Source organism: Sinohyriopsis cumingii, chromosome 4 (assembly GCF_028554795.1).
Source record: "Sinohyriopsis cumingii isolate HCF-2022 chromosome 4, ASM2855479v2, whole genome shotgun sequence".
Taxonomy (NCBI): domain Eukaryota; kingdom Metazoa; phylum Mollusca; class Bivalvia; order Unionida; family Unionidae; genus Sinohyriopsis; species Sinohyriopsis cumingii.
The window spans coordinates 69,298,526-69,312,702 of record NC_142964.1 but is presented as its reverse complement, the minus strand read 5'-3'; the positions used below and the strand labels follow the sequence as shown (position 1 = coordinate 69,312,702).

Below are 14,177 nucleotides of genomic sequence, written 5' to 3'. Positions count from 1 at the left end.
TGATACACATACACTGAGAAATATTCATCAAACCTGGTGTGGTGGCGATATGGATTTAAATAAATTTAAAAATTTCTTCAGTCATGCTCAAAGAAAACCTCACGGATTTGTGACAATAAATTTACACGATCCCAGAACAAGATACCGTATTGGACTTGATACACTATTTGCAACATAAAAATGTTTTTCCTTGGAAACTCATTTCCCAGAGCAGCAGAGGGGATGGACCCGACCCATGGATTTTTCAATAACGACCCCGCCACGGAAACTGTTTCAGATTTATTGAAGTAACCCAAGTTGTCAGTGCAAACTCAACGAGTTTGTCCCTGGAAACTCTTCGAGGGATCGGGGACATTTTTTTTTGTCCTGTATTCTGAATAGAAGGGTTTATTTCGTCGAAATAAGCCCTCTATCGAGGAATAGTTTCCTGGAGGGGTTTATTGTGAAAATAGTTTCGGTCTGTACAGCCCCTCTGCTGCTGTATTTATAGATAGATAATTGCTGAATGAGAATCACCCCATATACGCATGCGCTTTCATAGCAGTGAAGAAGTGCTTATTAATGCAGGTTTCATTAATGAATCGAACAGTATGTAAAATGTTAAATAAAATATTGAAATATCTTTATCTTTCATTTGTGTTATTCCAGTAACATATCAGAATGATTAATTTGCTTGTTTTTAAATGTATAATAAAAAATGTTTTGACTTAGTATTAAACAAAATATTGGGCCCCCATTAATGTGGCATAGAATGCCTTTGCAAGCTTGGGCAATCCATGCCACATAACCTTGGGTCCAGTGTTTTCAATACATAAATAAAAACCAATTGTCATGTGATTCCCTGTAGAGATTTTTATATTTGGCACAATGTCAGATAATATGCAGTTAAAAGCTTCTTTTTGACATAAACAGTGCACTTGAAATCACTCTGAATGGTATTGATTTATCTTGTACAAGATATTTAATGAATCACAAGCTATTCCAGAATGAATCAATACTCTTTTTGGAGGTACTATCCCAAACCAGTGGCAACACTCATGACACACTGCACCTTCAAACTGACCCGCCACTAAGATAGCAGCACGGAGACAATTAGAATAACCTTTGAAGGAATTGTTCTGGCTTATCTTTTCATAATGGTATCTTAAATTTTCTTTGATGTATTACATCATTTTTTCCTAATATCAGTATTTCATTATGTTTCATTGGTTATATGACATTCCATCGTTGTTATTGAACTATGTTTCTTTCAGTGTTTAATGACAGTAACCCAGTGTATGCAGACGCTTTTATAACAGCAAAGTAATGGCTATTACATTGCAGTGTTCAGGTTCCATTCATAAAAGAAAGTACATGTAAAATTTTCATAAAAATGTTGAAACCTTTTGTTTTTCCAATTGTATTATTGTAATAACATAACAGAACCATTAATATGGTTGTTTTTAAATATGTAATGAATAATATGGTTGTTTTTAAATATGTAATGAAACAAGGTTATTGACTAGGCATAACCAAAATTGGGCCTCATTTATATGGCGTTTAATGCCCTTGCAAGTTCGGGTATTTTTCCCTACATGACCTGGGATCCAAATTGTTGTCAATACTCAGTTAATAACCTACTTACCCCAAGAAATCACTATTATTGCTTACAATTGCATGTGTAATACCATTTTAAGATATAAATGTCAGGAAATAAAAAAAACCTTGAGCATCATGTTCGGGGCATCCAAATATACCTCAGCATCATCTCTCTGCACTATATCATGGTTTAATGATTAAAAGAATTAGTGTGATGATGTTACTAATGGTTGGTTGTTTATTGTTCTTAATTTTACTTTTTTGTTTAATGGTTCTGTCAGCAATTTATTTATCAATCATGCAGAGGAAATGAGATCTAAGGGCATTCCTCAAAAACACTATAAAGGCAGCCGACCCAGTCTGGACGGGTAGAATCATATACAGTGTATATTTGTTATCATACGTTTTCGGAGGAAATACATGCCATGTAAATAAAGTATGGAAGGTTTTACAGACATCATATCAGTAAGGTCACATGATAATTTTGTTTATATTACATGCAATGACATTTTTAAAGAAAAGGCATTATGTCAGAGGCATCCAAGAAAAGGGCATTATGTCTGAGGCATCCAAGAAACAGGCATAATGTCCAAGGCATCCAAGAAAAGGGCATTATGTCTGAGGCATTTAAGAAAAGGGTGTTATGCCCAAGGCATCCAAAACACTTAAGCTTCATTCTACTGTAATATATCAATGGTTGTCATAATATAAATAGAATCTTAAATTTGTGTTATATTCAAATGAAATTTGTAAGACTTTTGCATTTAGATCTTTGCTCGCAGTGACTTATAAAAATAATATTGAACTGGTTTCATATATCTTACATCCTCTGTGTAATTTCTATTGTGGCAATAGGTGAGATGGTTCAAGAACCCTAATACCATCATAAGCATGTCACTACATGTTTTGGCTGCCTTCAAGAAGCGGATGACCATCATCCAGCCTTACACTGGAGAGTGGAACCTGTACATACAGCACGTACAATTAGGGGACGCCGGTGATTACTCGTGTAGGGTTGGGAACAATGTTGTAGAGCAGGTCGACCTCGTGGTTGAAAGTGATTATACCCTCTTTTCTGTCAATGTGTGTGTGTGTGTGTGTGTGTGTGTGTGTGTGTGTGTGTGTGAGAGAGAGAGAGAGAGAGAGAGAGACTGCATATGCAGTGTCTAGGAGCAAGATCATTGCAAACATTTATATCATTGTATAAAATGAGTTTTTATTTTTCTTGTGTGTATGTGTATGTGTTTGTATGTGTCTGCATGTTTGTGTGTGTGTATGTGTGTGTACATAGCTAGTAAGGGTGGGAAATACAGCTGTTTAGGTCTTTCCTCACAATGATCTCTAAATGAAAAGTGAGTGACTTCCATGTGCCAACTTAAATTTGAAAAGACTAAATTACACTGTGTGTGTTGCAATGCAATTACCTTCTTTCACAAAGTGTGAATCATGCTAAAAGCACAAATATTTACACTCACTTAGATACACTTAAGTATGTGTGGTAATTCTTATAATATTTACACTCACTTAGATACACTTAAGTATTTTTGGTAATTCTTATAATATTTACACTCACTTAGATACCTTTAAGTATTTTTGGTAATTCTTATAATATTTGCACTCACTTAGATACCCTTAAGTATGTGTGGTAATTCTTATAATGTTTACACTCACTTAGATACCCTTAAGTATGTGTGGTAATTCTTATAATGTTTACACTCACTTAGATACCGTTAAGTATGTGTGGTAATTCTTATAATGTTTACACTCACTTAGATACCCTTAAGTATGTGTGGTAATTCTTATAATGTTTACACTCACTTAGATACCGTTAAGTATGTGTGGTAATTCTTATAATGTTTACACTCACTTAGATACCCTTAAGTATGTGTGGTAATTCTTATAAAGTTTACACTCACTTAGATACCCTTAAGTATGTGTGGTAATTCTTATAATGTTTACACTCACTTAGATACACTTAAGTATGTGTGGTAATTCTTTTAATGTTTACACTCACTTAGATACCCTTAAGTATGTGTGGTAATTCTTTTAATGTTTACACTCACTGAGATAACCTTAAGTATGTGTGGTAATTCTTATAATGTTTACACTCACTTTGATACCCTTAAATATGTGTGGTAATTCTTATAATGTTTACACTCACTTAGATACCCTTAAGTATGTGTGGTAATTCTTATAATGTTTACACTCACTTTGATACCCTTAAATATGTGTGGTAATTCTTATAATGTTTACACTCACTTAGATACCCTTAAGTATGTGTGGTAATTCTTATAATGTTTACACTCACTTAGATACACTTAAGTATGTGTGGTAATTCTTATAATATTTACACTCACTTAGATACACTTAAGTATGTTTGGTAATTCTTATAATGTTTTTTGTAGCTCCACCAGTGATACACGAGACACATGAAATGACATTTAATGAAGGAGACACAGGCACTTTGTGGTGCAATGCAACTGGTTTCCCGACTCCAATTGTACGCTGGTTCTGGAAATCCCCGCATCAAAATGATGGAATAGGGCAAGGTTGGTAACCCTGCTTAATACTCCTGTATTATACTACGTTACCTCAACAGCATAATTCAAAAGTAATGAAAAAAGAAAGACAGTAACAAATAGAGACAAAACTTTATTTTTCATAAGAAGTTAGTCATTAATGTTCATAAAGTAAGAAAAACATAGGCACATTTTTTGGCCTTATCTGTGTTTTTTCTGTATGTTACAAACTTTAGTTCTTTTTGGTGTCATTAAAAGTAAGCAGTTAAGATGTAAAAAGGTATTAGAGTTGTTAGAAAATAGTATTGCTCAACCTGAAGAAAAAATACAGCAGGTTGTCTTGACTACATACAATGCTGAGAAATCAAAGTTCTTTCTTTGCACACTAGATATCTGTTGGTAACCTCTTGAAATCCAAATTTTTAAGAGAGACAGAAAGAAAGACAGAAGTAGGAAGAATACACTGTCTTACACTTAGGCTAGTGGAATGCACTCAGTCAGAAGTTTGATTGATTTCAGGTCAAAAGATGACAAATCTGGCTGAGTATGTTATCATTTGCAATGTCTTCGACCCTGCTTTCATTGTTAGTTTCCTTTAAACAGAATAACTAAATTACCAACATTTATTTCACATTTCAAACAGTATATATGTGTATTATTTACATATCAGCATAAAAGTAGTATCCAGGAATTAAGAAATAAAGGAATATTATAAAATATGCTGTTTATTAACTCTGCTGGTCATAAACCAAAAGAGCTTATTGGACGGTCTTTCCTCCTTCTTCTGTTGTCTTTCTGCCAAGTAGCACGAGTTTGTTATCTCTGCCTCTCTTATGATACTGGGAAGATTGCCATGAAACATTGCATGCACATTCATCCCAGGGTCTAATTGTTCCTAAATGAAAATGGTTCAGCTCTGACATCCAGTATGGCCATCACCATAATCATTTTAAAATCTTGTTATCGCAATTCCTTTTGGGCATATCAAATGGGGTTTTCACGAAACAATGTTTTGTGATGTCTAGTTGGTCTTGAGTGAAAATGGTGATGATCTCATATCTGCTATGGCAACCATCTTGAAAATCTTGCTGCTACTCCACCTGAACATAAAGGCATATTGGCACTGGATTTTCATCAGAATACTTCTTATGGTGTCTAATTGGTCCTAAATAAAAATGGTCCATGCCAATCTGATGTCTAATATGGCCACCAGATTTTGTTAGCACTGATCCTTCTAAATGGATGGTATATGAACATTGGGTTTTCACTGAAAGACTTCTTATGAAGTCTAATTGGTTCTAAATGAAAATGTTGCTGATCTGATTTCAAATATTGCCATGACAACTGCCATCTTGAAAATCTTGTTATTACTACTCTTCTTGAACAAAAAGTCATATTGACACGTGGAGTTCACTAGATGATTTCTTATAATGTTCTGTTGGTCACAAATTAAAATAAAGCCAATCTGATATCCAATATGGCCATCATGCTAGCCATCTTGAAAACATTTTTATTGCTGCTGCTTTTCAATTGAAAGTCTTTTTGGCATGGGATTTTCATTAGAAAAGTTGTGGTGTCTTGTTGGTCTTAAATGAAAATGATGCAAGATGACCCTCAGTATGGATGTCATGGTGAACATCTTGAAAATATTATTATCTCTACTCCTCGACTTCTAGGAATATTATGTGTTGAGTTTATTCAAAGTGTTATGACTCTATGGTCATAAACTAAGTAATAGAAAAAATCAAAACCAACATGTTTAGTAAAATTGAACCCTATCATACAAAGTGAAAATTCAAACAATACAGTACTGTGAATTAAAATCCCTTATAATCCTAAATGTTGTATCACAAGTCCAAAAGTTTAGAATGTTCCAAATGAATTCCAGTAACCTTGAATGTGCTGATGTGCATGATGTCTTGATGCATCACAATGATTTAATCCAGAATGTCTTTGAATGACTTCACAATAATTCCAAAGTAATGTTTGAGTCCAAAAAGTCAATGAGCTCTGTGTAATTCATCTGAATAATTTAGGTAAATGATTCCTCTCAAATTGTATCTTAACACAACCAAAAGCTCTGATGATAGATTCATAATGGCAAGTATGATACAGGAATGAATAATTGTTTGCCTAGTCTCCTTGTGTACAGTCACCTGACTCATAATGCAATAGAATGTTCTGGAAAACTGATCATTTCTTGTGGAAAAATTAATTAATTCATAAACAAAGTCAGGCCTTCAACTTCAGTTTTAGTAAACATTTTGTTTTCCACTTATAACAATGACAACACTCAGGTAGACATTGCTTCACAATTCAGGTAGGCCAAAACTCTACCTTAATTCACAGAGAAACTTAAAGCACACAGTTTAAATTAAATATACATTTAAAAAAAATTTGAACTAAGACCATCCCCCAACGGAAGCGTAACAGTCAGAATATTTCCTACAGTAAGTCCCCTTGCATTATGCACCCTGCTATCATCCCTCCCACATACCAGGCAAACGACAATTCTTGGCCCATCCTTTTATAAACAATACATTTCATATGAGAATCACTGATATTTACAATGGAAAAAAAAAGAACAGGAAATATAGTATTTATAAAGAAATAAGAACCACACACTCAATCCTTAATCAGTAATTGCATTGATTACTATCATGAAGTTTCCCAATATACACCTTTGAACCAGGTACATTTTGATGTAATGGGGCCCCTTGTATGTGTAGCTTTTTATATCCTAACAGGGATCTTACTTAGGTGGACAGGATGTCAGTTTCAGATCCCAGTTTGGGAATGGTGTCATTGATATTACATGTATATGAAGCCATATGACTTGGAGCTTTGCAGTTATCAGTCCCAAATATAGTATCAGCAATTAACAGAGGACATTTGATAACTGGATTGTTGATAATTGATAGTTTCTGGTCCCGAGTTAAGGAAGGATTCATATATATTGCAAGGTTGTTGTTGTTGGGTTTAACGCCATATTTCAGCACACAATAGGCTATGCATGGCGGCCAGTATTAATGGTGGAGGAAGAACCTGGGAAAACCCCAGGAAGAACCACCGACCCACGAGAAGCTACTGGCAAACTTTCTCACATACCCACATTGGCTGAATCCTAGACTCGAACCCACGCAGACAGAGGTGAGATGGCAGTGATCCATAATGGAGAGCGCTTTAGACCACTCGGCCACTCGGGGCCCCTATATTGCAAGGAGGCATCTGACTTGGAGCATTGTATTGAATGACCCCAATTGTATACCAGCAACTATAAGCAGAAATTTGATAGTTACTTAATAGATATCCATTCAGACTTAATTAAATGTATCACCAATGAATGAATAATACTGGGGGAAATTGGCATGATTCACCTGATCTCTCCCCACATCATTGACCCAAGTGTGCAGGCTAGCAACAACTTGTAATTGTCAGCAACTACTTAGCAATGGGAGGTCATACACATTTTGCACCCACTGATTTAAGTCATTTTAGTCCTTCTCTTTCGCTGCTTGTTCCTCCTTAGCTTTCTTATTCTCACTGTTTAATTTTACATCTTTTCCAAATTATTGTTACTTTAAAACAATGAAAATCTCTTTCAACTTTAATTAAGTAAATGTAGCACAGTTTTTAGCAACTGCTTGCATGCTTTACTAAGAGAAAATGATCCTGATTTTTTTTTTTTTTATAGCAGCTGCATATGAAACATTTGCATCTAATTTATGGTATTGTTTATATAGTTTTGGCAGGAAACACTGCATGTATTGTGAAAACATGAGTATGGATTTGCAAATCTTTCAGCAGTCATGAGCTTAGTTTAATATCACATCTCTCTTACAAAATAATTCATTGATTTGACACATTACAAATTCATTTGACTTTCTAACTTGTAGTGAAAATGCTAGTTCATGATATTCTCTTTACATGGTGGTTTTGAAACAGCAAGGATATATTCATACTGCTACATCCAACAACACACCTCCTTCCCATTTTGAATAATGCATGAAATCCAAAGACAGTTAAGAAAATTTTCACACTTGATAACTGTCAAACAGTTATGCTTTGCAGTGTGGGGTCAAATGTGACAACACACGGACTCGAGTCACGATAACTGCCTAAAATGCCCTATGGTGGAATATCCATGACATGCACTTTTAGTTTAATTATCCCACTAACTATTGATAACATGAGACAGAAATGTTTAGATCTTGCATAAACCATCTTAATAAGGGACCATCCATTTAGCATGTACACAAAAAATCTGGCAATGCTTGACCCCCCCCACATATGCATACTTTTTTACACACCCACCCACCTGCATATATATGCTTGATGCACCCCCTCCTGAATGCTATAGAACGGCCTATATTTAATCCATGCATAAACAATCAAGGATTAATAATATTAACGTGTTTAACAAAACAGACCACCTATGTTGAATGTCTGGCTGCATTAAAGATATAAGCTGTGTAACTGTGGCTCATTTGAAGGCCAATGTAGAAAAATTATTATCGAGGTTTCACCCACCCATCCACCCTCCCCTGTTTCCTGTGCATATGTACATTATCAGTAGACCCACCCCCTATATGCAAGCATATGCATTTGGGTTGCCCCCCTCCATGCGTACGTACTAAATGGACAGCCCCTAAGTTAATATGGTTGATATGGGGGACTATGGTCTACCTTCAACGTTTGGTCAAAACATCTTCAATGCAACATCTAGGATAGACATTTTGATTTGATTCTATTTCACTTTCATTGTTTTTCAGATAGCGGAGCAGAAGGAAACAGACTTGTACTTCATAATATCACACGTTACTATGACAACATATATGTATGCTTGGCATCAAATACTGTAGGAGAAGAACGCAGAGAGATCCGAATCCATATCAGCTGTACTTATCCTGTCATTTTTTCTCAGTCACTCTGTCATGCAGGTCTTCCTGTCTTTGCTTTAAAAACATATAATATGATATTTAGATTTATTTGTTATGTAATCTGACAACTCAAGATGGCACATTTAAGTTTATTTTACCTAAATCTTAAATAAAAATTCTCACATGTGCAATTTTCAGCTTTAAGTGTAAGTACAAGGATTTAAAGCAGAATGTTCAATCTGGTTCTTGATTGAATGCTAGACATCTAATTTGCATCTTTTGATGGAGTTATGATCTCTAAAAAGAATGTTTTATAAAGGGGTAAATGTCGGCTTATTCTGTCATGTCTGGAATTAAGAATACCCTAGTTCTCTACCGAGTTTTCTAATATCTTCCCTACTTTTATGAAGACAGAGAACCAGCCATTTGGTTTTTAAACTAGTGCAAATATGACAAGTTTTTAAAAATGCCATTGTTACATACAAAAACGTGCATCTGTTACCATCAGAATCTTTTGTGCAATTCCCTATTTGCTTATTCTTTTTTTTAAAAGTTGGACCTGAAGTTGAAGTTTTCCAAGACACAGTTAATGCTACATTGAGACAGGAAGTGACATTGCACTGCATAGTAGCAGCATATCCTATGGATGGGGAATTGGACTGGGTGTTTCAAAATAATAACTCACCAATCCGTGCCGACTGGAAATATGAAGTGGTCACTGATAGAGATCTGACAAAAGACTATAATACCCTTATTGTGTCCATGACCATCCGGAAAGGTCATCTGGGTGATGAGGACTATGGCAGTTATGTCTGTAGAACCAAGAACTTCAGTAGGGGACATAGTGAGAGGGTGGTCATAATACAAAGTGAGCAGAAGAATTTTTATGACATATAGAAATTATGAAAATAAATGAGAGTACTTTTTATTCTTCTTCAGTTAATGAATTTACCTTTAAACAAAATCAATGTTTTATTCAGCACTCTTATCGATCTGATTGATTATCGTTATGTTTCTTGCATGTTCTTGTTCATTATGTTTACTTCTGCTTTTGCTTGAATGTTTTTGTCTTGCTCTTCTGTTATTTCAAAATGGTTGCTTCATTTTCGATACTTTTACATTTATGCTTATACTTCAGTGGAAGTTCAGTAGTTTGTCGAGAGGACAAAGTAAATTTGTGAAATGGTTAAAAAAAAACGTTTTGAAATAAAGTGTCACTAATTTTTGTGATTCATGGACTAAGATAAGCTGTCAATGAGTTCTAGTCTTTTGTTGACCTTTTTGGGTTATGCCAACTATTAGTTACAAATGTTATTCATGCAAAGTAGCTACTGTTCTTTCTTTCCTTTTTTTAACATTTTCTCACAACTTGGTTTGACATGTTAGAGTTGTATTTGAACATGGCATTCAAGAATAAGTCATGCATATCTAAGAAACCACGTGTGCAAAATACCTCCTATAATAAAAAACAAAAACAAAAATAGCATGAGTAAACAAGAAGAGAATTTATGATAATAAGTTATTTGTACATTTGAAAAGCTTGGAAAAATTCCCTTAAAACGTTTTGTCTTCCAGCTTACACAATTTACAGGTCTTGGATTTTGTTTTGCGAAACAGGAAAAGTATGAAGCTATGCAATAAACATGTGAACAGTTCTAAATACTTTTTTTCTGCTTTCATTCTTAAATCCATCTGATTAAGAAATTTTTATTTGTTTTGTTTTAATACTTACAGAACAGAAGCCAATTAAAGTCACAGAAAAACTAAACACATGAAATTTATATAACACATACATTTTGAGAAACAGGGTAGAAATTTTGATTAAGGTCACAGAAAAAGATAACAAGAACTCGTTATTTTGAAAAAGTATTTTTTTAATACAAATATTGTTAATCTTGTTCAGCTGAGTGACAAGTGTCCTTACAAAACAGTTTTTCTGACATGGGCTACGTGATCATATCAGTTCACCAACCCACTGACGTTAATCATGGTATTTCTTTTAATTTTTGTCTCATGTTCCTTTAAAGAATTTTATTGCATTTGAATTTGTCCAATTTCTGTACAAAGGTTTGAGGGTAACATTCATAATTGATAGATATCTAAGTTTGCATTTTAATAAATAAAAAAACCACAAAAGTTATTTGCATAATTTTTAATACACTTTTCAAATATACTCATTCAATCTATAGTGTTCTGATTCGAAAGCAATTAGGCCGAATTTAAATTATTGCAGCAGGTCTTCATATGAGCTTATCCAAAATATGACACGTATGGTATATTTGTTGCTCTGTTTCCACATCTTAGGAATCATCTGAGAGTATGTGAAAAGGATACACGCTTAGTAAGTTTCCAACCACAGTTGACTAATGTAAATTCTTTTTTACTTATGTATAGACCAAATGACCTAGTTTTTGTTTGTGTATAGACCTTCTTATCATTCTCTCTTTTTCAGAGCCCATAGAACACAATGAGGGTGGCATCATTCGCTATGACGTCTGAAAAGTACGCTGTGTACAGCTACAGCTGATTGCAAATACTCATAACAAGGACTGACATATGTTTTGTCAATAGCAACATTAAGATCTATGGATACGATGTATTGTGTGAGTTTTGAATCATCTTATAACATGCAAGTAATTTTTTTTTATTTTGAATCGTTCAGGCATTTAACTATTCTATATGATAAATTCATTAAACAACCCAGTTAATTTCATCTTTGTCAAATGCTGTCCCCAAATAATATGCATTGTACTTTACGTTTACATTTACAAATGCCATTAAAGTTGATAGTATGGAACAGTCTGTTAACAGGGAGATAATTTAAATAATTCTTTTTAACGATCTTCTCTTTTGGTACTCTTGCTTGATATCTTTTTTACCTATCCAAAAACACTTGTATATTAAAAGAACAACTATCGATAAAAAGGAATTGAGAGGATTCAGAATTAATGAGAACAAAGTTGTCCCTTTGGTGGAAGACACTGCCATGTGCACCAAGATTGTATTTTTGTTGTTCCAGATGTCAATTTAGACTGCAAAAAGGGCATTTTTTTCTTATCAAAATATTATAATTGTAACTGTAAAACTTTCTCTTAAAATCTTTTTGTTATGAATATGGTCTTTTTTGTCCATCTTTTATGAAATTGAACAATTTTCTTAAAGAGTTTTATATTGGTTATTTATTAGTTAGAAGTCCAGTAATTATTGTAAATGTAAGTACAATAACAATCTATATGTCAGTATGTACTTTGTAAAACACAAGGCAACCTTTACTCTGATTTCACAGAACCTCTTAGTGTGTATTGAATCTTACTAACATTAATAATATTGACGCATTAAAGATTCCCTACATTAGTAATATTGACACATTAAAGATTCACTACATTAGTAATATCGACACAATATAGATTCACTACATTAATTATATTGACACATTAAAGATTCCCTATATTAGTAATATTGACACATTAAAGATTCACTACATTAATAATATCGACACGATATAGATTCACTACATTAATTATATTGACACATTAAAGATTCACTACATTAATATTGATGCATTAAAGATTCCCTACATTAGTAATATTAACACATTAAAGATTCACTACATTAATAATATTGACACATTAAAGAGTCCCTACATTAGTAATATTGACACATTAAAGATCCCCTACTTTAGTAATATTGACACATTAAAGAGTCCCTACACTAATAATATTGACACATTAAAGAGTCCCTGCATTAGTAATATTGACACATTAAAGATTCCCTACATTAGTGATTTTGACACATTAAAGATTCCCTACACTAATAATATTGACATATTAAAGAGTCCCTACATTAGTAATATTGACACATTAAAGATTCCCTACATTAGTGATTTTGACACATTAAAGATTCCCTACACTAATAATATTGACATATTAAAGATTCCTACATTAGTAATATTGACACATTAAAGATTCCCTACATTAGTGATTTTGACACATTAAAGATTCCCTACACTAATAATATTGACATATTAAAGATTCCTACATTAGTAATATTGATACATTAAAGATTTCCTACATTAGTTTATCCCAACATCACAATGCAAATAATTTAGTTTAATTTCACAGTCCTACATCCTAGTCACAAGTCCCATTAAGAAACTCTTGTTTAAGCATTATCATTGACTTTGCAGTAAAGTTGCCTCACTTAGCCTACATGTACTCGAAGAGGCTTGCTTAACCTTCACTCTTGTTCTGTGAATCCCATTGATAGCCTTCTTTGGTCATCTATCTCCAAATTAGATGGCTCCACAGGCAAAGACAGTCCTGTTCATTTAGAATAATTATAGTCCGGCCCACTTTAATTTTGGAATACCAAGCACTGCCTTTGTTTTATTTATTTTTGCCAGTATATTGGAAGTTTAATTTCTTGCCACCAATATTCTGAGTACAGGCGATATTTGCTACTGTCAGTACTATTTGTTGAAATTATATTTCTTTCCTTCCTTGTAACAAGCATGATTTATTTCAACATTGCAATACCGTATTAGGATATTTATAAAGAATTTTTTAATCATGATCTAGACAAGGTCAGTGTATTATGGAAAAACTAACTGCTGGTATAATGGCATTACCTCCAGAATAATTTTCCTATCAGTATTTTGTACAAGGATGTGAGAAGGTTTTATATAACAAAAGATTTTAAAATAAAATAAAAATTATTTTATACATCATATGCTAATTTAAGTTTTTACATCAGTTGTGTCCTGTTCTACTCTTGTAAACTGTTGTTTATAAATTACTAATAAAAGTGTTTTTAATTTAATAATGTTTCGTTTTCAGATTTAATTTGTTTTATCAGTCATTCAGTATCATAACCATCAATCATTTGTATTTAAATTCAATCATCATCATCAACAGCATCATCATCATCATCATCATCAATATTAGTTACATTTTAAATACTGCCTAATGAATGATTTTGAAATGTAACTTTTGAACTTGTGAAAATATATGTAAAACACAGTCTATAGAATTTTATGCTTATGTATGTGTTTAAGCACTGTTCCTCTTTTCTCATTTTTCACTTGATGTATGATAGTGTATAATTATGTTTGCGTGTATAGTGTGCATATTTCTACTGTTGTTTCTCTCCTTGAACTTAACTGAGTTATAGGATTTATATTTGTGGCAGGGAGTGTTTAGTT

The 14,177-nt window shown here is 33.3% G+C and overlaps 1 protein-coding gene across 1 annotated transcript in view; it reads left to right on the top strand.

Annotated features, from left to right (window-relative positions):
* LOC149801408 (protein amalgam-like) overlaps window positions 1-13,798 on the top strand; it is a 41,113-nt gene extending 27,315 nt beyond the window's left edge. The window contains exons 4-8 of the mRNA XM_089955504.1: window positions 2,434-2,635; window positions 3,984-4,127; window positions 8,870-8,995; window positions 9,531-9,845; window positions 11,430-13,798. Coding sequence (XP_089811630.1) covers window positions 2,434-2,635; window positions 3,984-4,127; window positions 8,870-8,995; window positions 9,531-9,845; window positions 11,430-11,476 — 834 coding nt within the window. The 3' untranslated portion in view covers window positions 11,477-13,798. The remainder of the gene's footprint in view (window positions 1-2,433; window positions 2,636-3,983; window positions 4,128-8,869; window positions 8,996-9,530; window positions 9,846-11,429) is intronic.
* Window positions 13,799-14,177: the final 379 nt, after the last annotated feature.